We start from the raw sequence: 24,686 nt of genomic DNA, 5'->3' as shown, positions 1-24,686 counted from the left end.
CCTTACGCCAGTGGTTCTCAGACTTCAGAGTATAACAAGATCACCTGGTGGGTTTTTTGAAAACAAAATAAGACAGATTGCTGGGATCCATATCCCAGGAGAAGTCTGGATGAGGCCTGAGAATCTGCAATGCTAACAAGATCCCGTGTGATGCTGACACTGCTCCAGGGGCCGTGCTTGAGAACAACTGCCTTAAGCCATTATGAGTTGGTTCACATTTCTTATACCTGAAAGATTAGGGACCACTATTATCTCCAGTCAGATGAAAAACAATAACCCTTGGAGCAAAATTTAAACTGAAATTTTAAATTATCTAGAAAATAATGAAAATAAGTAGAAATTCATACCAAAACCTGTATGACAATAGTTTTTCTTAAAGGAAAAGGTCTAAAATCCTTATGACTTATAAAAACAAAGACTGGAAATATGCTAAATATTCAACTTAGGAAAATAGAGAAATATAACCAAATTAACAAAAACAGAGGACTTGATACAGGTAAGATCTGAAAGTTTAAAAAAAAATAGAAAACAACAAAAGCAGCGGAAAACATACATAATATTAAAGCTAATTATTTGAAAAGCCTAATAATCCATGAGAAACCTAAATAGGAAGAAGGAGAGAAAAGAGAAATGTAAATGCTAGGGATTGTTAAAGTTCACTTGCACATATGGAAGAAACTAAAAGAATATGAGAATCTTATTGCCAGTTTAGAAACAAGAAATCTAAAGGAAGTAAATGATTTCCCAGCAAAATACACCAAATATGACCTAACAAGACGCAGAAAAACCTAATAGATGAGATAAGTCTCTGGAAATATACAAAAGGCAAAGGGCTTAGATGTTCTGTAGCTTAGTTCTATCATCCCCTTTCGAAGCTGTGGGTTCCAAATTATTTTGATGATGCATACTTATTAGTAAAACACTTTTTTAAGGTTTCATTTATTCATTTATTTGAGAGAGCAAGAACTAGACAGAGAGAGAGAGCAAGCAAACACCAGTGGGGATGGGGGGAGAGACAGAGGGAGAGGCAGGTTCCTTGGTGAGCAGAGAGCGTAACGTGGGGCTTTATCCCAGGACACTGGGATCATGACCAGAGCTGAAAGCAGACGCTTAACCAACTGAGCTACCCAGGTATCCTTCAGTAAAACATTTTTTAACACCCATCCCAATATATGCTTATTTGTTTGTATTTATAAATTAGATATGCACTAGTATACACTACAAAACAACAAAAAAGTAAATAAATATAAAAACAGGTTGCGGTTTTTTTCACATATAAAGAAACTGAATCTATTATTTTGGAGTGTAGACTTTCCACTTAGGAGTTCATTATTTTAATTGTTATGCTTATTACATTATTCTATAACAGAGAAAGAGACAGAAAACTACCTAATATATAAAGCTAGAATAACCCTACTAAAAAAACATGATGCAGAAAACACATTAAAAAGTCCAAGTATGTGTATGGCCAATAAAATTATGAAACTAAATACATCAGAGCACATCATGACTAAGAAGGGTTTTGACACTCCCAAACCTCCCCAGCATATGAGAATCGTTCAACTTCATAACATCTACAGATATAATTCATTTTATCAATAAAATAAAGTTGAAAAATACAAATTATGTCAATAGATGCTTAAGACTTTTGATATAGTCCAGCAGCCATCCACAATAACTCTGAGGAAGAAGGAAGCAATTAAACATGATGATTATTTACTGAAAAGCAATAGCAAACAGATTACATTTGAAATATTAAAGCCATTTTCATTAAATTAGAAGACGGGATGCTTGCTGACATCAGCATTATTCAACATAGTTTAGGAAATTCTAGTCCATTCTATAAGAAAAGAAAATGAAATAATAGATATAAGTATTTTAGAAGAGTCAAAGCTATGAATCCTCCATACCTATAACTTTTCTTTATAGTAGCAAGAATTAGCTAAAGCTAAAGGAAAAAAATTCATTTATAATAGCACCCAAAATTATAAGAATGTGTTAAAAAAAGGAAGGTATGGAATGCTACTGAAGGACACAAAATAACTTGAAAAAAATGGTCCAACACAGTTTATATGTTCCTCCTATTCCCTTCCTTGCCTCCCTAGAGTAAGCACTATTGTGAACTAGGGTTTATCATGTTTTTATATTTTTACCACACATAGAAGATCTTTAGTATCATTGGTAGTTTTCAAAAATTAGTAAAGATGAAATAATATTGCATGGACCACTCTGCAGCTTGCTTTATTATTCAACAGTATAGTAGGCTTTTTTTTTTTTTAAGTTATCCAGATTGATAAAGGAATTCAAATTTGTTTTAACTGTCCTAAGAATATGCTATAATTTAACCATTCTTTTGTTAATAGACACTTAGGTTGTTTCCATTTTTTTTGCTATTACAAATGATGTAAGAAAAAAATAAACATTTTTGTAAAATTTTCTTTGTGTACATGTGCCCATGACCCACACTGAGAAAACATTTTGCATTACAGTTTCAATACTCAAACACACACACATACACACACACAGCATAACCCAAAAAGTTTATGAAATAATTACTCTTACTACATGAAATGCATTCCAAGGATTTTTATTCTGTAATCTTTCATTAAAAAATAATAATGCTGGTTATAATCCACCAAGTTAACATAAAGAACTAGTGGGCACCAACCCACAGTTCGAAAATTAATGTCCTAAGAAATCCACCTGGAAGTGGAACACAGGAAACACAAACAATTTTGATTCTACCAGATATTGCCAGTTTGCTCTTTAGAGTATTGTATTGGGGCACCTGGGTAGCTCAGATCGTCCAGCATCTGGCTTGGGCTCAGTTTGTGATGAGGGGGAGTCTGCAGCTTGGTGTGGGAGGAGGTCTGCTTCTCTCTCTCTACCACCCTCCCACCCCATGCTCTCTCTCTCTCTCTCTTTCTCTCAAATGAATAATAAAATCCTAAAATAAAGTGTTATATCAAGTCCCACCAGTATTATATAACATTCTTCACAATATTGTCAGACTTTGAAATTTCTGCTTAATTTAATGCGAGCAAAGAGATATCCCATTTAAATTAGTAATGCTAAGCATCTTTTTGTCCAGTGAATATATTCCTCTTTCATAAATTACTGTATATTGGTTCATTTCCTATTGGGTTTTTACTTCTTTTTTATTTGTAGTCCTTTATATATTTTGGATATTAAATTCCTTATCAACAACATGCACTGCAAATATCTTTCCCACTCTATTTTCTAACTTTGTTTATATTGCTGATGCTGGATTTTAGCATGTCAATTTGGCTAAGGCTGGTAACTATGTTTCTTAGAATCTCTTTCTCCCTAAGCACGCTGGGTTGGAGTTAGCCAAAAGAGAAATTTGTATAAGACCTGGAAGGCAAAAATGAAGCAGAAGCCATTATTCTTGGAGGGTCACCGTGGTCAGACATCTGCAAACACAGAGAGGCTGCAACTACAGAGACAGCTATTTCCATAGGTTTTCCCAGAGGCTCCCTTTGCAACACCAGATGTGCTTGGCTTTTTAGAATTCCCTACAAGGTCTGGTTCGTCTGTCTACTACAGGGTTTGTGCAAAATGGTTAGTCGCTATTTCTCTAATTCACTGACTCCTCCCTTCTCTAGCAACTTCCATATTTGCTTAAGATCTAAATCCCCCAGGGGCACTTGGGTGGCTCAGTTGGCTGAGCGTCCAGCTGAGTGACTAACTCTTGATTTAGGCTCAGGTCATGATCTCGGGGTCCTTAAGACTGAGCCCTGCGCTGGGCTCCATGCTCAGCGTGGAGTCTGCTTACTTGAGGTTCGCTCTCTCCCTTTCCCTTTGCCTATCCCCCACTCACTTGCATGCTCTCTCTCTCTCAAATAAAATCTTTTAAAAAAAAAAAGGACTATTAAGATCTAAATCTCCAATTTTTATAATACTTAGAGTTCTATCTTCCTGAATGAAACCTTTGCCAGGTATAAGTTATACATTCTGAAGTAGTTAATTTAATCTTACATCTTATGGTTTGTGCTTTCTATATCTGGTTTAAAATTATTTTTTGCCCAGACCTAAGAGCATAATGATACTCTCCTATATTTCCTTCTAATAGAGCTGTAAAGTTTTGCCTTATACTTTTAGGTCTTTAAATATGGTATGAGGTAGGGGTCCACTTTCATTCTTTCTCTATAGACAGGTATATTCCCAGGACCATTAATAATATTTTTATTATTTTCCAAGATCTGAAATGCCATCTCTGCCATGTATTAAGATTTTTTTTTAAGATTATTTATTTGAGAGAGAGAAAGAACAAGCAGTGGGTAGAGGTAGAGGCCGAGAGAGAGAGAGAGAGAGAGAGAAAGAGAAAGAGAAGCAGACTCCCTGCTGAGCAGGAAGCCAGCTGCGGAACTGCCATGTATCAAGATTTATATATATTCTCTTAAGGTCTATTTGTCTTTCACTGGGCCATTGCATCACTTAATTACATATTGTTACCTAGTTGCATAACAAATATTGATATCTGGTAGAAAGAGTGCTCACACTTTGGTTCTCGTCTACAAAACTGTGGGGTTACTATTGGCGCTATAAACTTCCAAATCAATTTTAGAATCAAGCTTACTGGAACTCTGAATGGAATTACATTGAATTTGTAGATTAATTTATGGTGAATTACCTTTTTAAAATATTGAGCCTTGACATTCATTATTTTGTTAAATATATCTTTCTCCATTAATTTGGATCTTTTATATCTCTCAATATGTTTATCATTTTCTTCCACAGTTTTGTTAGATTTATTCCTAGGTACAGTGTGTTATGGTTAGTGTTCCAGTTGTAAAATAAAACTTTTTTTGAAATTACAGTGATTTCCTGGAGTATAGAACTGTTTTGACATTGCTGATACTCAATTGTTTCTTTTTCTGATATTCAGTTGTTCTTAGTTCAATTTTCTTGTACTGAACTTAAAACTAGCAATGTTGTTAAATTACTTTATTTATTCCAACTATTCTGCTAATTTTCCTGTAGATTACTATGGATATAAAATCCCGTTGCTATGTATAACAAAGCATTTCATTTCTTCTTTTTCAATCCTTAGATTTTCAATTTTGTTTACTTTTCTTATTGCATCAGTAGTACCTCCAGTTCCAGTATTCTCAATAATAAACCCAAAAAAGGACTCTAAATGGGCTACTAAAACTGAGAGGACTAAAAGCAAATGCTTAAATCAGGGAACACAGTCTTGAGTCAGCCAAGTAGGAAAAAGCAGGAACTGACTTAATAGCAGTTTCATACAATGGTCCTGTTAAAAAACTGCTATCCAGATAAGCTTTTGTTTGTGACGGTGCAGAATGGCTAATGAGGAGGCAGGCTCTGTATGAAGAGCCCAGGTTCAAATTGAGCTCCTCTAACTATGACCATATCCTGCTTTCCCAATTAATGAGAAGAGTTTAAAAATTCAGCTGTCCTTGTATACGACTTTTGAAAGACAGAGTTTAACAAATAATTATAAAAATTGTAGATGGTATTTTTAGCCTTCATGGAAGGGCTAAGTAAAATTTTTTGCATTTCTAGGGATTCTTAACATTTTCTATAGCCACTAAGAGTCAACACAAACTCTCCCAAAAGAAAGGAAAACACCTGGGTTTTGTTCCTTATTAACTCCTATATTTAAAATAAGCATACAACAGACAAGACTAAACTTAAAAATTTTAGAGGCCAAAATTCTTGAATTCTTGTTTGACTTGAGATTTTCTTTTAAGAAAAGATGATGGCAAGAGCATTTTTCCTTTACAAAACATCTTCTAAATTAAATATTTATTCTCTGCTTATGCAGAGTGCAAAGGATTTACACTTTAAAAACCGTCCTTCATTATGTGAAAATGTATATGTTAAAAACATTACTTTATATAAAAGCTTATTATGAATCTGATTTTACTAAAATAGAACCTGATTTACTAAATTACTACTTTTTACTGGTAAGTGCAAGCAGATTAAAATTTATACATTATAAATTATAATATAAATAAGGTAATCCTATTTATACCAATAAAAGAAAATCTCATTGTACTATGAGTACAGTTCAAGTCATAACTCTCAATCTGTTCATTTTAACCAAATTTCAAAAAATTAAAATTCGTGTATAAATTTGAAAGAATCTTTGCATAGGCTCTTCAGATTCATCAGAACAAAATTTGACCTGTACTTCCTTATTAATGGAGAATAAAGAAAGGCTAGCTCAAAGCTGCTAACAACTTTGTAATTCCCTGGATTGTTCCTTGGGCTTGGGGCTTAGGACCAGTATTTCAGTGGAGGGATTTAGCAGTGTAAAGAATGGAAATTTTTGGTTGATTAGTCTCCATCTTAATCAGTTTTTATTGGGTTCACACAGAAACACAATGGATACCACAGTGGATATATAAACTTGATGATTTATGTTTTACAAATTTAAAAGTGATACTCTGAACAATGTCATATGTTCATTAAATATATAGAGTATTAAAGGTTAAATTAATTTCCTTTTTTGAAAAGATCTCCAAATTTTGAACTATTAGACAATTCTCATAATGAACCATACTATGAATATTTGATCTCACTTTCACCAGGACCATAGTTTAAAGGAAGAAAATCATATAAAGTTACTTATTAAACCCACAATTTCTAGGGGCGCCTGGGTGGCTGAGACAGTTAAGTGTCTGCCTTCAGCTCAGGTCATGATCCCAGGATCCTAGGATCAAGCCCTGCATGGGGCTCCCTGCTTTGTGGAGAGCCTGCTTGTCCCTCTCCCTCTGCTGTCCCCCCTGCTTGTGCTTGTACTTTCTCTCCATCAAATAAGTAAAATCTTTTAAAATAAATAAATAAACCCACAATTTCTACTTGAAATGTCATTAGAGTTGCTTCTGGAACATTTTTTTCTGCATTACTTTACTATTTATTATGCTTAGAATAAAACAGCAATCAAAATCAACCTAAAATTGTGATGATTTGCCACTTGGCTTCTGCCCACTCTCATCAGGCATCTGGGGAGACCTATGCAGCGCCAAAGGAAGCTCAGCCCCACACAATGTCTTGTGCAGGGTGATGAGAATGGCACATTGTCTGCCCAGTCTGAACAGAGGTCACAGCAGGGAGAGCATCTGCTAAGATAATGTGAATGAAGGAAACAACTATAATTGCCTCATTAAGAGATCTCTGGCAAAATAATCACAAGAAGAAAGGACTTGGGAAACCACCCTAAAATTAAGTCTACAATAAGGAAAATTTGGGGCAGAATAAAAAATGCTTAAGAATTAAGGAAATGTGGGTATTCCATTGGTTTTACTAATGCCCTTAGTCACTATATAGATGAATGGAAACTTCGATGCAACAGTTCAGTTATTCAACTCCAGCTCTGCCAGTCATTAGTAGGAAGCAGAAGATGCAAATCCACAGCTGTCCAGGATACAAACAAATGTGAAATAAAGGGTAGTGGGGAACTGTTTACAAGGGACAAAAACTAAGTAAGATTTAAAGTTTATATTTTGCAATTGTAATAAAATATAATTAAAGGAACATCTCTAGAGGGAAAAGTAAAATATAAAAGACCAAAGTCTAAGAAAGACAAAGGAGAAATTGTCTCTACTTGACCAGTTTACGTTCTTCTATTTTCTATCACTACCATTTAAAAATACATTTTTCTTAAAAGTCAAAAGTATATAATTACAACTAAATCCTGTCACTTTCTAATTATCAGCAAATATAGGTACACACACATTTCATTCAACATTGTTGAATAAAATTATCTCATGGTAAAAGCTAAAGTAAATGTTATTCCAATTTAAATTTAACTTAAACATCCAAACTGGACACAAGACTAAAATGTACTGAAACTGACAAGTTATTTTGCATTTTCTGACATTTTGAGATTAAGCTTGGTGAACTTAATTTGTGCTATACAGTTAAAATTTATTATTAAATAGAATCTTCAATTATGTTTACTAAATTTTTCTGATTCCAACAAAAACAGTAAAATTAGCTTGTTACACCCATAAGCCAGGTTTAAAATAAGCAAACTATTTGATGACTTTGATGTTTTGCACCCAAAATGTGCTGGCTAATTTTTCCATTCCATTTACCATTCCGGTCTTTAAACTGCCTTAATCTCCTGCCCTCAGATGTTGACCTTGTAAGAATAGGGGTCATAGGTCAGAATAGACAGACCTCAAAGGATCTGGACTATCAATTCATGCCTGAGAGATTTCTCTTCCACAATAGGAACCTACTAAACAGCAAATTCCTAAATCTAATCACACAAGTATCAGGGTGAAACAGTTATTTATTGGAATTTGTTGATTTACAGTTTTCAAACATCACCAGCATCTAAAGAGCATTTTTCTTTTTCTTTTGGGAGCAGGTTCTGGGATATAATAAACATGAAAATAAAATCACTGAAGAACTTTTAATGTGAAACAGATATCTTTAATAAAATGGCATCATAAACTTAAGTAGATTTATTATTTTCAGTGATGCTATGTATGTAGATTTCAAAATGAGAAAAACATAGCACTCTAATTCCTAACTATAAAGTACCTGAAAAACTTCAAGTTATACCACAAAGATAATGAGAGAAAAGACATTACATTCTTGAGGAAGGTGGGGGAGGGGGTGGAAGAGGGTTACTTCTAGATAGTTTTGAGCTCATTTGCTCTAAAGGTAAATAAGAGCATTAAATAAATATTTTTTCTTTTTAATAAATGAAAATACAGTCTTTCAATGAGAAAAGCCTAAGCAGATTTAAAAAAAAAATCTTACGGCTTTCAAAACCCTTTTCTAAATTTAAGGAATTTGAAATAAAAAAATTAATGGCTCTGTAAAAATAACTTTACTCTCATATATCTTCACTTTTACTTTTAAACAAAAGGCAAGTTAGCTCTTGAGAATAAATTAGACATACATATTGAGATTCTGTTTATATTCACCTTGGTCTTTTTGACCATAAATTTCCATTCTAATACTACTTTAATACTGGACTATAAGGAATGTCAAATTTCAAAATCAGTTTTTAAGTCTACATGAAGAACATCTTAAAAATGACAAATTAATCTTTTCAATGTGATCAAATCAAAGGAATTTCCTACACTTCAATGTGAAAAGCAGTAATACTAAACAGAACAATTAACCTTCTTTCTAAACAAAATATATTAAAACTTCAATTCGTGAAGAAAAATCAAAAAGCTTAATCATGTGCTGTTGCAGTGATGCAAATGAAATACTGCTTGAAATGAAATGAAAGCAGTAAAACATTGGTATTATATTTTGTTATTTTAAAAATCTCAGGTCAACACTGTTGAAAGGAACTGCATTATAATGAACACACTTCTTGGATTGTGTGGTTGGGTCAAAAGACATGGAAGGTTAAGGAGAACAAAGAAAATAGTTGCTACCCTAGGAAAAATTTAGAATTAAAAAGGGGGTAATAAAAGAAACCATAAACAAAAAAAAAAAAAAAAAGAAGAAGCTTATATGTATACACCTAATAGATACATTTACCATGTATATATGCACTTCAAATGTTTTTAAAGCTTACGTGCATTTTTATTCCTTAATTATTAATGATTAAAATCATGTAATCCTCATAGAAAGATTTCCAGACCATCTGTTTCAGTCTGTATCATTTTTACTAATATAATACATTTGTTAATATAAAATAAATTTTATTACATGGAACATTTAATTCTATATTATAGTCTGACATGATTATTCCACATAAATCCTAAAAATTAATAGTGGCAAATATAATAACCATTTTACTGTCTTTTCCCACAATTTCATTCTTTAGAAGTTACTTCTTTTACTTCACAGTAAATTGTGGCTTTATAAAAAATAAAAGTTATCAAGTATAGGCCAGATTTTGAGGGGAAAAGTACAGTTTTAAATTAATAACAACCTTCATTTTATTATAAAGAGACCTTTATAGGAACCATTAAATCTCTACTCTTTTGATAATGTACATTTAAAAAAATGGCAAATATAAGTCTGAAATTATTTCATTTAGAATTTTTCAAAAACATTTTAAATGCAGAGGATTCAAAATAAGATAACCACCCTGCTACTGAGTAACTGGACACTGGTAACTGTGTAACTAAATTCAGAAGAATTTTAAGACAGAATGAAAAAAAAAATCCCACTTTCTTTTGTAAAACAGTTTATGTAAAATTAAAACAGAATCCTTAAAATTATTTTATATTTCTTGCCACAAAGACATAAATCTTCACAAAATATTATTCTATCATATATGTATACACACACACACACACATATATATATATGATTTTAGAGTTGAACAAACACTTTCTTTTGAGTGATAGAACCAATTTCATATTTTTTAAGTATGCTAATTCCATGTAATAAAAATTTTAATAGAGTTTTAATTTTTTAACCTGAAATGACAGAAATTGGATTAAACATATTATTCATGAAAAAAAATGAGCCTGGATCTAAACCTCAACCCCATACAAAAATTAACTCTAAATAGATTGTTATGTAAATGTAAAACACAAAACCATAAAACTACAAGAAGAAAACACAGGGAAAAAAATCTCTGTGTCCTGAGGTAAGCAGTAATTTCTTAAACATAACATCAAATAAACATGACACAAAATAAGAGATTGATAAATGTCCTTATCAAAATGCAAAACTTTAGCTCTGTGACAGATATTTAAGACAGTGGTAAAAATAACCCTCAAACTCAGAAAAAAAAAACAAAAACACCTGAGTCATATGTCTGACAAAGGATTAGTAGCTACAGTTTTTATAAAATGAGCTCTCAAAATGCAACAATAACAATCCAGTAAAAACAGGCAAAAGGTATGAACAGACACTTCATCAAGGAGATATAAGGATGACACAAAATGTTTAAAAATGTTAATATCAGTAGCCATACAGGAAATGAAAATTAAAACCATGGTATCACTACACATCTTTTAGAATGGTTAAAATTTTTTAAAATTCTGATAATATCAAATGCTGACAAAGATACAGAGCAGCTGGAACTCATATACTGTTGGTGGGAATTCAAAACAGTACCAACACCCTGAAAAAAAAAATTGGCGTTTTCTTATAAAGCTAAGTACACACCTATGATCAAATAATCCAACAATCCACTCCTAGATACATGAAAACTTTGTTCACAAGAAAACCTGTATACAAATGTTTGTAGAAGCTCTGTTCATAATTGTCAAACTGGAAACAAGCCAAACGTCTTCCCACAGAAGAATGGATCTACAGTGTTATACCCATTCAATGGAATACTACTAAGCAATAAAAAAGCATGAACTATTGATACACTCAAATTGGCTTTTTTCACTCAGCATAATGACTATGAAATTCATAGTCATTATGCTGAGTGAAAAAAGCCAATTTCAAAAGGTTACAAACAAACTTAAGCCCAAATTAGTAGAAGAAAAGAAATAACAACGACCAGAGTGGAAATAAATGAAATAGAAACGAAAAAGACAACAGAAAGATCAGTGAAACTAAGAGCCAGTTCTTTGAAAAGATAAATAGAAAAGACTGGCATGCCTGGGTGGCTTAGTTGGTTGAGCATCTGCCTTCGGCTCAGGTCATGATCCCAGGGTCCTGGAATCGAGTTCTGCATCAGGTACCTTGATCAGCGAGGAGCCTGCTTCTCTTTGCCTGCCACTCTCCCTGCCTGCCACCCTCCCTGCTTGTGCACTCTCTCTCTCTGACAAATAAATAAGTAAAACCTTTTAAAAAATAAAATAAAATAAAATAGAAATGCCTTTAGCTACACTTACCAAGAAAAAAGGAGAGAGGATTCAAATAAATGAAATTAGAAATAAAAGAGGAGACATTGTAACTGACGCCACAGAAATACAAAGGCTAAAACAGACTGTGAAGAACTATACACCAACAAACTGGACAACCTAGAAGAAATGGATAAATTTCTAAAAACATACAACCTATCAATACTAAATTATGAAGAAAAAAAAATCTGAGTATACCAATTATTACTAAGGAGTAATAAAGAATTTCCTAATAAGGAAAAGTCAGGGACTGTATTGCTTCACTGGTAAACTGCACCAAACATTTAAAGAAGGCTTAATATCAATCCATGTCAAAGACTTCAAAAATAAAGAAGAGAAGGGAACAGTTCCAAACTCATTTTATCAGGCTAGCATTACCCTCATACCAAAACTAGACAAGGATACTGTAAGAAAAGAAAATTACAGGTCAGTATCCCTGATAAATAGAAATTCAAAATCCTCAACAAATTATTAAAAAACTGAATCAACAATACATTAAAAGGATCATACATCATTATTAAATGGGATTTATTCCAGAATTACAAGGATGATTTAACATCTACAAATTAATAAATGTAATACATCATATTAGCAAAATAGAGAATAAAAGTCATATGATCATCTCAATAGACACAGAAGAAACATTGGACACAATTCAACATCCATTCATGAAAAAGTGGGTATAGAGGAATACACCCCAACATAATAAGGGCCATATATGACAAGTCCGCAGCTTAACATTATACAATGGTAAAAAGCTAAAAGTTTTTCTTTCAACATCTGGAACAAGACTTGCCACCTTTATTCAACATAGTACTAGAAGACCCAGCCAAAGCAGATACATAAGAAAAAAAAAAAGTCTTCTAAACTGAAAAGGAAGATATAACACTGTCTCCATTTGCAGATGACATGATACAGAAGCCTCAGAAGATCCCACCAAAACACTGTTAGAACTAGTAAACAAATTCAGTTAAGTTGGAGAATACAAAATAAATATATATAAATCATTTGGCTCCTATACACTAACAATGAACTATTGGAAAGAGAAATTAAGGAAACAGTGTCATATACAATTGCATCAAAAAGAATAATATACCTAGGAACAAATTTAACCAAGGAGGTAAATACACACTGAAAACTACAAGACATTAGTGAAAAAAAAATTATAGAAAACACAAATAAATGAAAAGCTATTCTGTGCTCATGGAAGAAATAATATTGTTAGAATGTCCATATCACCCAAGTGATCTACAGATTCAATGGAATCCCTATCAAAATTCCAATGGCAGTTTTCACAGAAATAGCATACACACATCTAAAATCTGGAAGGAACCACAAAGTCACTGAATAGTCAAAGAAACCTTGAGAAAGAACAAAGCTGGTGGCATTACATTCTGATTTCAAACTTTTGGGGTTTTTTAATTTTTATTTTTTAAAGATTTTATTTGACAGAGAGAGACACAGCAAGAGAGGGAACACAATCAGGGGGAGTGGGAGAGGGAAAAGCAGGCTTCTTCCTGGGCAGGGAGCCTGATGCAGGGATCAATCCCAGGACCCTGAGACCATGACCTGAGCCAAAGGCAGACACTTAACGACTGAGCCACCTAGGCACCCCAGATTTCAAAATTTATTATAAAAGAATAGTAACTAAACAGTATAGTACTTACATAAAAAGACTCATAGATCAATGAAACAGAACAGAAAGATCAGAAACAAACCCACACATATATGGCCAATTAATTTAGACATAGGAGCCTAGAATATACAATCAAGAAATGAAAGTCTCATCAGTAAATGGTGTTGGGAAAACTGGGCAGTCACATGTCAAAAAATAAAACTGGGGGCGCCTGGGTGGCTCAGTGGGTTAAGCCGCCGCCTTCGGCTCAGGTCATGATCCCAGGTCCTGGGTTCGAGCCCCGCATCGGGCTTTCTGCTCAGCAGGGAGCCTGCTTCCTCCTCTCTCTCTGCCTGCCTCTCTGCCTACTTGTGATTTCTCTCTGTCAAATAAATAAATAAAATCTTTAAAAATAATAAAAAAAATAAAACTGGACCACTATCCTACACTGTGCACAAAAGCCAACTCAGAATAGATTCAAGACTTGAACATGAGGGGCACCTGGGTGGCTCACTGGGTTAAGCCTCTGCCTTCAGCTCAGGTCATGATCTCAGGGTCCAGGGATCGAGCCCCAATTCAGGCTCTCTGCTCAGCAGGGAGCCTGCTCCTCCCTCTCTCTCTCTGCCTGCCTCTCTGCCTACTTGTAATCTCTCTCTCTCTGTCAAATAAATAAATAAATAAATAAATAAATAAAATAATTTTTTAAAAAAAGAACATGAGACCCGAAACCACAAAACTCCTAGAAGGAAACATAAGGTTTAAGCTCTCTGACATCAGCCTTGGCAATGATTTTTTTGGATTTGACAACAAAAGCAAAAATAAACATATCAACTAAATAAAACTAAAAAATTTCTACACAAAAGAAACCATTAACAAAATGAAAAGGCAACATATAGAATGGGAGAAAGTATTTGCAAATTAGATATCTGATGAAGGGTTAATATTCAAAATATGTAAAGAACTAATACAACTCATTAGCAAACAAACAATCTGAGTAAAAGTGGACAGAGGAACTTAACAGGTATTTTTTCAAGGAAAACATACAAATGGCCAACCAGTACATGAAAAGGTGCACAATATCACTAATCATCAGGGAAAGTCAAATCAAAAACACAATAAGACATCATTTCACACCTGGCTATTAACAAAAAAAAACAAGAAATAACAAATGTTGGCGAGGATGTGGAGAAAAGGGAACCCTTATGCACTGTTAATAGTAGGAAAGAGAGGCTACATGTACAGCAGATTCTTATCACTGCTGCTCGTTATTTTCACTTGTTATTACATTGCCCTATTTATCACAGTTTCTTTTGAACAGCTTTTTAAATATTTGTGAAGTGTGTATTGCCACCTTCCCCCTCCTGGTTCTCTGTACCCAACTGTCCCACTATTGGTGGGAATATATATTATTCAGCCAAAATGGAAAATAATATGGAGGTTTTTCAAAAAATTAAAGATAGAATTACCATACGATCCAGCAACTTCACTTCTGGGTATATATTCAAAGGAAATGAAATCATTGTCTCAAAGAGATGCCCGGCCTGCAACATGTCCTCTGCAGCATTATTTACAATAGTTAAGAAACAGAAACAAACTGGGAGTCCACCAACAAATAAATGGATGATGAAAATGTGAGATACACACACATATACACACATGAATATTAATCAGTCATTAAAAAAAGAAGGAAATTCTGTCATTTGGGACAACATGCATGGATTTTGAAAGCCTTATCCTGGGTGAAAGAAGACAAGACAGAGAAAGATAAATACTGTATTACCTTACTTATATTGGAATCTAAAGAAACCAAACTCAGAAATAGAACAGATCAGTGGTTGCCAGAGGTGGGTGTTGCGGGCTGGGTAAAACAAGTGAAGGTGATCAAAAGGTACAAACTTGCAGTCATAAGACAAGTAAGTTCTGAGGTTTAATGTACATTAATGCATGGTGACTAAAGTTAACAATACGGTATAGTATATTTGAAAGTTGTTAATTGTAAATCTTCAAAGCTCTCATCACAAGATAAAAACTGCAACTGTAAAGTGATGGGTGTTAACTAAACTTATTGTGGTAATCATTTCCCAATATATACATATATGAAATCATTACGTTGAACACATTATAGCTAATAAAACTGAGGGGGAAAATGTATAATTACACTCCTAGTTATGAAAAGACAAAATTATAGTGATATGGGTCAGTGGTAGCCAAGTGTTTTAGGTGGAGTAGGAGTAACTACAAAAAACAGAGGGGGGAAAAAGACAGAGGGTCAGGACACTGGGAGGCTCAGTTAAGAGTCTGACTCTTCATCTCAGCTCAGGTCTTGATCTCAGGGTTGTGAGTTCAAGCCCTATGCTGAGCTCCACACTAGGCATGGTGTGGAAAAAAGGGAAATTTGGGAGGTGAGAGAATGTTCTGAATCCAGATTATGATGGTAACTACATGAACACATGTGTGAAAATTCATAGAACTGTGCACCAAAAGAAAAAAGTCAATTTTACTATATCACAATTTAAAAAATAAAATAAAAACAACTCTCTAAGCAAACAAAATATCCAGAAATATATCAATGCTTACTTTTTAAAATAGAAATTAATAGGAATTCTAGCTTTCTAATACTTTAGCAAACCAAAGCAATTATTTAATATCATTATTTAAAAATTTTGTAGGTTATGAGTTTGAAAATATCTTATGTCTATAAGTAAAGAAGTACTCAAAAACTGATGAGGACATGTCAAAAGGACACAGAAGGGGGGATGGGATAACTGGGTGATGGATATTAAGGAGGGCACGTGCTGTGATGAGCACTGGGTGTTATCCACAACTAATGAATCGTTGAACACTACATCAAAAATTAATGATGTATTATATGCTAACTGAACATACTAAAAAAAAATTAAAATTTTAAAAATAAATAAATAAATGACATAGAAACCAGCTGGAAGGGTCTCTTAGTGACAGAATCTAAAAAAAAACTGAGCATTAAATATTGTAATTTATTGAAAGAAACAGAAACTCATGATCTGTATTGGGACAATAAATAAGTGAAAAAATGGAAAGTCTGATAAAGAATGGGATATTTAAATAACCTCAAAGTGTCTCATCACAAATTGCTAATTAATTATGAAAAGAAAATGTAGCGGGAAAAATCAAAATCTTCTGCCATCTGATCGGATACAAGAGAAGAATGCAGCATCACTTCCATGACATTCTCGTCAAAGAGGACAATCTCAATCTAATCATAAGGAACTACTAGACAAACTCAGGCTGTGATCTGATTCATCCTGGTGTTTTTCCACTCGTCCCTCTAACCCTAATACCGCCTGTAAACTAAAAGTCAGATTGAAAGGATTTTGTTAGGTTCAAGATACACATTTTTGCATAATACTTCCAATTTAAGGAAACATAAGTGTTGGAGAAACAACTTTATGGCACATTCTATAAAACAGTTGGCCTAATCTCTTTAACAAGTTAGTGTCATAGAATTCCTTCCTAAAAAGGATGTGTGTGTGTGTGTGTGTGTGTGTAGGTGTGTGTGTGCACATGTACGCGTGTGTGTAGGGAAGGGGTGTTCTAGATTACAAGAGACTTAAGAGAGATAAAACTAGGGGTGCCTGGGTGGCTGAGTTGGTTGAACAATGGACTGTTGGTTTCCGCTCCGGTCATGATTTTGGGGTCATTGAATCATGCCCCATGTCAGGCTTGGCAGGGAGTCTGCTTGAGATTCTCCCCTCCCACTGCCACTTCCCTCTCTAAAATAAATAAGTAAAATCTTTTTTAAAAAAGACATATAACTAACTGAAAGCCATGTTCCTTAACTGCATTCTGATTTGAAAAAAGCAGCCAAAAAGATAAGTTTTGGACAAATGGGGATTTTTTTTTAAGACTTTATCTATTTATTTGAGACAGAGAGAGATCACAAGTAGGCAGAGAGGTGGCAGAGAGAGAGGGGGAAGCGGGCTCCCTGCTGAGCAGAGACCCCGATGCGGGGCCCAATCCCAGGACCTTGAGATCACGACCTGAGCCGAAGGCAGAGGCTTTAACCCACTGAGCCACCCAGGGGCCCAAATGAGGAATTTTAAAAATGGATCAGGTATTGCATGTTACTTAAAAAAAAAAAAAAGATTTTATTTATTTGATAGAGAGAGACACAGTGAGAGAGGGAACACAAGCAGGGGGAGTGGGAGAGGGAGAAGCAGGCTTACCGATGGGCAGGGAGTTCAATGTGGGGCTGGATCCCAGGACGCTGGGATTATGACCAGAGGCACCCAGGTACCACAGATATTAGATGCTATTAAGGAAGTACCATTTTGATGGATGATGAGGGATGATATTACATCTTTATGCACCTATAATATACTTTAAAACTTTAAAAAAATTCCCAAAATGTTTACAATTACTGCATTATAGATGTGGGTATATATGGGTGATGACCATACCACTTTTTCAACTTTTTTGTATTCTGAAAATTTTCATAATAAAAAGTAAAGTGGAGGGCAACTGGCTGGGTCAGTCAACAGAGCATGTGGCTCTTGATCTCAGGGTTCTGAGTTTGAGGCCCACATTGGGGGTAAAGTTTACATAAAAAAAGAAAAAATTAAATGGGGCACCTGGTTAGCTCAGTCAGTAGAACATGAGACTCTCAATCTCAGGGTTGAATTCAAGGCCCACATTGTGCATAGAGCCCACTTATAATTTTTAAAAACTAAGAAATTAAAAAGTAAAATGGAAGGAAATAGAAGCATCACACAAAATATTCAGAAAAAAACAGTGTAACAAAAATTAATCCAAGAACTGTTCCTTTAAAGATTTTTTTTTTTTCATTTATTTGACAGACAGATCACAAGTAGGCAGAGAGGCAGGCAGAGAGAGAGAGGAGGAGGAGGCAGGCTCCCTGCTGAGCAGAGAGCCCGATGCGGGACTCGATCCCAGGACCCTGAGATCATGACCTGAGCCGAAGGCAGAGGATTCAACCACTGAGCCACCCAGGCGCCCAAGAACTGTTCCTTCAAAACAAAATAAAAAATTCAAGGAAAAATGTAACAAAAATAGATAATGGGAAGTAACTAGAAAATCTAGACTATTTTAAGATCTTTGAGGATATTTTACATAACTAAGCAAATAAACATGAAAATCTGGATCAAAGCACAATTTTATTCTCTTTATTAAGGCTTTCTCCAGAAGCAGACATAGTTAATAACCATAGAAGAAGGCAAGAAAGTTACAAAAGATCTCTGAAGTCTTTTGAGCATTTAGGGCGCAAATCAGTGCATTGGAGACTGTTCTAAACATCAGTTAACACTGCCCCTACTGCTCTCTCATTGTTTCAGTTTCTACGCAGGGGTCTGTGCTTATTTGATTATTTTATTGCAGCCTTTGTCACTTTACAAAAAGGGTAGAATGCTAATCCTAGTGACAAAAACTATAAACATCTTGAACTATGCAGTTGGAAATTGTAAGATACCAAATTGTGTAAAAGCCTTCATCACAGTAAGACACACAACAAACACAAGCAGTTATTCACCCTCTGGTCACCACTAACTTCTACCCTCTCGTTCTTTCTAGCGCCCCAACTGCAGCAATTCTAGAACCCCATCTGTAACCCACCCACCATGAGCCTGCCACCTAGTTTATACTATATAATCCATCATTACAACTGCTCCCTTGCATACATTGTCAGTGCCTTTGCTTCTCTCCCTTTGTTATTCTCAACTAGGAAAGCCCCAACTCTAATTATATCCATCTCTGTGCCTATTCCACTGCTGTAGCCACAAAGTCACCAGTGGCTGGAGAAAGAACACAATCATACCAACCGACATTACTTTAAACTCATGTCCACTTATCTTCAGTGGGTTTTTGGTATAGCCTGGAATTCTACCTTTTCTCCATAATGCCTTCACTCTTTTAATTTCTTATTTCAGATTTTTAAAAAAAGTACTTATGTATTTATTGAGAGAGAGAGAGAGAGAGAGAGAGAGAGAGAGAGAGAGAATGTGTGCACTTGATTTGGGGGAGAGGCAGAGGAAGAGAATCTTTAAGCAGACTCCCCACTGAGCGTGGAGCCTGACATGGGGCTTGATCGTACAACCCATGAGGTCATGACCTGAGCCAAAACCAAGAGTCAGACATTTAACCGACTGAGCCACCCAGGAGCCCCTTGATTTCCTATTTCATACATTCTCTCTTTTTAAATCTCCAAACCTCCTTTCCTAAGCAAAGAAAACACTCCAGCAACCGTCTTCCTCTTTCCTGCATGCTCAGTCTTCCCTTTCCACTGGACACATAAGCAGGTTATACATTCTTTGCCTCAGCTACTGCTTCATTTTTCTGCTCTCATTTAGAGGAAAACTCAAAAAATTGTCTATACTTGCTGTCTCCACTTCCTCTCCTTTCTTTCTGTTGAAAACAACCCACTTAGACTTTCATTCTCAACAGTCCACTGAATCTGAGCTTGTCAACTTCACTGGTGACTTCCTTGTTGCTAAATGCTCAAGTCTTGGTGGTCATCTTAATCATTTCACCATCAGCACCATTCCAACACTGGAGACCCCTTCCTTCTTGAAATACTTCTTTCCTTGACTTCTCAGACAAAATCCTCTTGATTTTCCTATTTCCCTTTTTCTAACATAATGCCCTTTACTATTCCTCCTACTTTTCCTAATCTCTAAGTGCTGGAGTGCCCTTGGGCTGAGTTGTCTTCTCTTTTCCATGTATACTCCCTTTGACGGTGATCTCATTCAATCTTAAGGCTGTAAATATCTTTCTGCTGATTACCACCAAGTTTTTGTCTATAGCCCTGGAATTCCATACTCATGTATCCATTTGCCATATCTATTTTCCCATTTGGATATCTACTATAAATCTCTAGCTTATACATATCTGAGACCATACTTCTCATTTCCTGCTCCTTCCCTAATCTTCCCTGTCTTGGTAAATGATCCCTCCATCCTTCTGATTGCTCAGGCCAAACAAACCTTGGAGTCATCCTGAATATTCACTTTCTCTCACGGTCCACATCTGATCCAACAGTAAATCCTGTTGTCTCTACTTTCACAATGTCAGGATTTTTGTTCCTCACCTCTACTGCTACCATCCCAAACTGAACCACCATTATCTCTTTTCTGCATTAATGAAACTGTCTCAGAATTGAGTTAAATTATAGGACATCCAGCTGGGGTTACGGAGGACTGCTTAGTGTGGGGGTAAAATCTCCACACATTTGGTGTCAGAAACCAAGTGCTACGTAAAAGTAAAGGAGATACACAAGAGAAGAACAATAGGGAAGAACAGGGTTTTTCACAGTGGGAAAGAAGAAAACAGAGTTCTTTCCTAAATAGAAAACTTCCATATCAATCACAGCAAATGAACACCTTGATAGAAACATGAGCAAAAGACAAGAAACATATATTTCATAGAAGAAAAAAATGAAAATTGACATAAAATTATATTTAACCTCTAATCAAAGGATGCAAAGGAAAAAAATGAGCTGTATCTCTTAACCTATTTGAGAGAAAGAGAGACAAAGTGTGTGCACGAGCAGGGGGAAAGGCAAAGGGAAAGGGAAAGAGAGAATCTCCAGCAAAATCCCCACGAGCACACAGCCTAATAAGAGGCTCAATCCCTGACCCCGACCAAAGTCAAGAGTTGGATGCCCAATCAACTGAGTCACCCAAGTGCTCTGGAAAAGATTTTTTAAATGACATCATACAGGGTCACCTGGCTAGCTCAGCTGGTAGAGCATGTGACTCTTGATCTCAGGGTTCAGAGTTCAAGCCCCATATTGGGCATGGAGACCACTTTAAAAAAAATTCGGGGGAGTCTGGTTGGCTCAGTCAGTTAAGCATTGGTCTTTGGCTCAGGTCATGATCTCAGCATCCTGGGATTAAGCCCCACAGGCAGGCAGTCCAGGCTCTCTGCTCAGCAGAAAGTCTGCTGCTTCTTCTTCTCCCTCTGTCTTTCTCCACTGCTCATGATTTTTCTCTCTCTCAAATAAATAAAATCTTAAAAAATAAAATAAATTGAAAAAAAAAAAAAAAACATTCAAAATGTATATTTAAGGGGAGCCTGGCTGGCTCAGTTGGTAGAGCACGTGACTCTTGATTTTGGGATTCTAAGTTCGAACCCTATATTGAATGCAGAGATTACTTAAAAAAAATAATAAAAATCTTAAAAATAAAATAAAATTACATCATTCAATGAACAGTCTCATTTTTTAAGGGGTTGTATATTGGCCCTAATCATTTCTGGAGAATAGTTTGGAAATAGATAGGAAAAAATTTTAAATGCATTGTTTTTGATCTAAATTTTTCAGTATTTATTCCAAGGATATAATCAGACAATTTTTCAAAAATGTACACATATGGATTCCACTCTGGTACTACTGATAATGTTAAAACATTCAAAATAGCCTAAATTTAACAAATTACTTTAACCTTGTTTAAATTCTGGTGCATTCAAAAAATAAATTCTGATATATTCACACAGTGGGAATTTATGCAGGTGCTAATGACCACTATGAAATGTTCCTTGATCTACTGTTAAGTGAAAAAAAAAAATGCAAGTTTCAAAAATACTCCATATATATTATGATTCCCACCTTAGTTAGGATTCCAAGTGATTTTTTTCCTGATTTTTTATAATTTTTATATTGCTCGAATTTTTTATGTACCAGTTATCTTTTAAAAACAGACAAAATAATAAAGGTATTTTCATTTTAAAAAACAGGTGACGGAGCACCTGGGTGGCTCAGTGGGTTAAAGCCTCTGCCTTCGGCTCAGGTCATGATCTCAGGGTCCTGGGATCGAGCCCCATATCGGGCTCTATGCTCAGCGGGGAACCTGCTTCCCTCTCTCTCTGCCTGCCTGTCTACTTGTGATCTCTCTCTCTGTCAAATAAATAAATTAAATCTTTAAAATAAAATAAAATAAAATAAAAAGCAGGTGAGGTGTTAGTAAGTCCAAGCACTGTCTGTTGAGAACCTTGACTCCTCATTTGTGATCTCAGAACAGTCTGGTGAAAATAGTGCAGAGTTCAAACTGTAAGATAGGCTATATTCTTTTTTTTTTTTAAGATTTTATTTATTAATTTGTAAGAGAGAGAAAGAGAGAGCACAAGCAGGAGGGTAGCAGGCAGAGGGAGAAGCAGGTTCCCCTCTGAGCAGGGAGCCTGGTGCGGGACCAGGACCCTGGGATGATGACCTGAGCAGAAGGCAGCCACTTAATCAACTAAGCCACCCAGGCATCCTGATGGCCTATATTCCTGATAAAGTTTATTCCTCTATACAATGGTGGCATTTATTTACATTGGCTAATTTATTTACTACTGGCTAAGTCCAATAACATAATAAAAACGAAAAAAATTTTCAGAATTTTTTTCCAAATACAATAAACTCATAAACTAACAAAGTAAAATGATTACCTATCTCCCTTTGGTTTTCTTTTTTGTAGTGTCTTCCCTTTGGGTCTTCTTTCACTTCCTAAACAGGGGCTCCCACCAGGTCCAGTTACCCGTATTGATTCAAGGCCTTTGGAAGATTTTTTAAATGTGAATTCCACTGGTTCTCCTTCTTTTAGGCTTCTAAATCCTTCCATGAATAATTTGCTCTGTAAAGTACAGGGAAGGGAGAGAGAAAAAGAGAAATCATGATTATTAATACTTTATAAGTTTTTTCTATGAGTTAAAAATTAATATAGCAAGATAGTCATTACTACCCATTATAAATCATAAAGTCTCTTTAAGCTCAGTAAAAGTTATACCGTTTGGCAATACTTACAAAAATTTTAATGTGCACATTATTTGACCCAGCAATTCCACTCTGAGCACTCTCCTACAGACATACTCACACACAAAAGTTCAAAAACAGAAGGAGAAGACCTACACCAAAATTCACTACAGTACTATTTGTTAAAAAAAAATTACAACTACCCTCATGTCCATCAATGGGAAACCGATTACACAAATTACAGCAGAGCTATATTATGTAGTACTATTAAGCCATTAAAAGAAGATCTATATGTCTTGCCATTTAAGACATGGATGGACCTAGAGAGTATTATCCTAAGTGAAATGAGTCAAACAGAGAAAGAAAAAACTATGTGATTTCACTTTATGTGGAATCTAAAAAACAAAACAAACAAAACAGAAATAGATCCACAAATACAGAAAACACACTGATGGTTGGGGCAAAATGAATGAAAGGTAGTGGGAGATACACACTTTCAGTTACGGAAAGAATAAATCACATGGTAAAAAGTCACAGGGAATATAGTCAGTAATAGTGTAACAGCACCATATGGTAACGATGGTAGCTACACTTGCGGTGAACACAGCATAATGTATAAACTTGTCCAGTCACTATGCTGTACATCTGAAGCTAATGTAACATTTTGGGTCAACTCTACTTCAATTAAAAAAAAAAAACACATAATTTTTAAAAAGATCTACACGTATTAATGTGAAAAAGTAAACATGCAATATCATTGAGTAAAAATATATAGGGAAGGACAGCGTATCTACCATAATTCCATCTATGCAAATAAGTTTTTAACAGATAAATGCTTATTTTTATAAAGATAGGGTTTCACACAACAGATAGCAAATCATAAACAGTCATTTTCTTCAGTCTTTTTTTGTTTTTGTTTTTGGAAAATGTGGAAGGTTGTTGGTATACATATTATTATAATTTCAAAGGAAACAGATTTTTTAATTTGAAAGATGGTTGATTTTTGTTGGGAAAAATGTTCCTGATTGCAAAAGTGTAACCTTGGTTACAAATATTAATTGGCTCTTTTGATCTAACTCTTTTCATCAAAGCCAATGTGTGAATTCAAAATATACTAAAAATAATCAAATCGTTAGTTTTATTTCTTAAGATACCTTTGTGTATTTTATGGGTCTAATTTGGAACATCATGTAGTTTTCAAAGACTTTTATGAATTTGGGGGTAAAAGGAAGCAAAACTAAATATGATGGAGCCCTTAGGTCAAGTCCATTTCTTTAAGTAAATTGCTATGCAGCTTCGAATGAGCCATTCCTTCTCTTTTCTGTTTATCCATAAATTTAAGGGATTTGAGTTTCCCCACGTGTGTTCTGTGGCACAATGGTTCTGAGAAAGACTCCATGAAAAAAGGATTTTGTGGTCAAATAAGTTTGTGAAATGGTCTATCTTGCGTCTCCACAGTTGAGTCACATTAGCATATTAAATCTCTGAAATTCTATACCCCTCCCCTCCGCCACCTAAATAAAAATCTTGTTTGACTGTGTTTATTTAACCCAGCAATTTCCTGACCAAA

The 24,686-nt window shown here is 34.9% G+C and overlaps 1 protein-coding gene across 5 annotated transcripts in view; it reads right to left on the bottom strand.

Moving 5' to 3' along the window:
* LIN28B (lin-28 homolog B) overlaps positions 1-24,686 on the bottom strand; it is a 148,145-nt gene that overhangs the window by 43,664 nt on the left and 79,795 nt on the right. For all 5 annotated transcript variants that reach the window (XM_047734770.1, XM_047734768.1, XM_047734769.1 and 2 more), the window contains one exon: positions 22,813-22,997. In XM_047734770.1, coding sequence (XP_047590726.1) covers positions 22,813-22,997 — 185 coding nt within the window. The remainder of the gene's footprint in view (positions 1-22,812; positions 22,998-24,686) is intronic.

The sequence above is a fragment of the Lutra lutra genome, chromosome 6 (genome assembly GCF_902655055.1).
Source record: "Lutra lutra chromosome 6, mLutLut1.2, whole genome shotgun sequence".
NCBI lineage: Eukaryota > Metazoa > Chordata > Mammalia > Carnivora > Mustelidae > Lutra > Lutra lutra.
The sequence above is the reverse complement of the archived record's forward strand: the minus strand, read 5'-3'. Positions and strand labels throughout refer to the sequence as shown.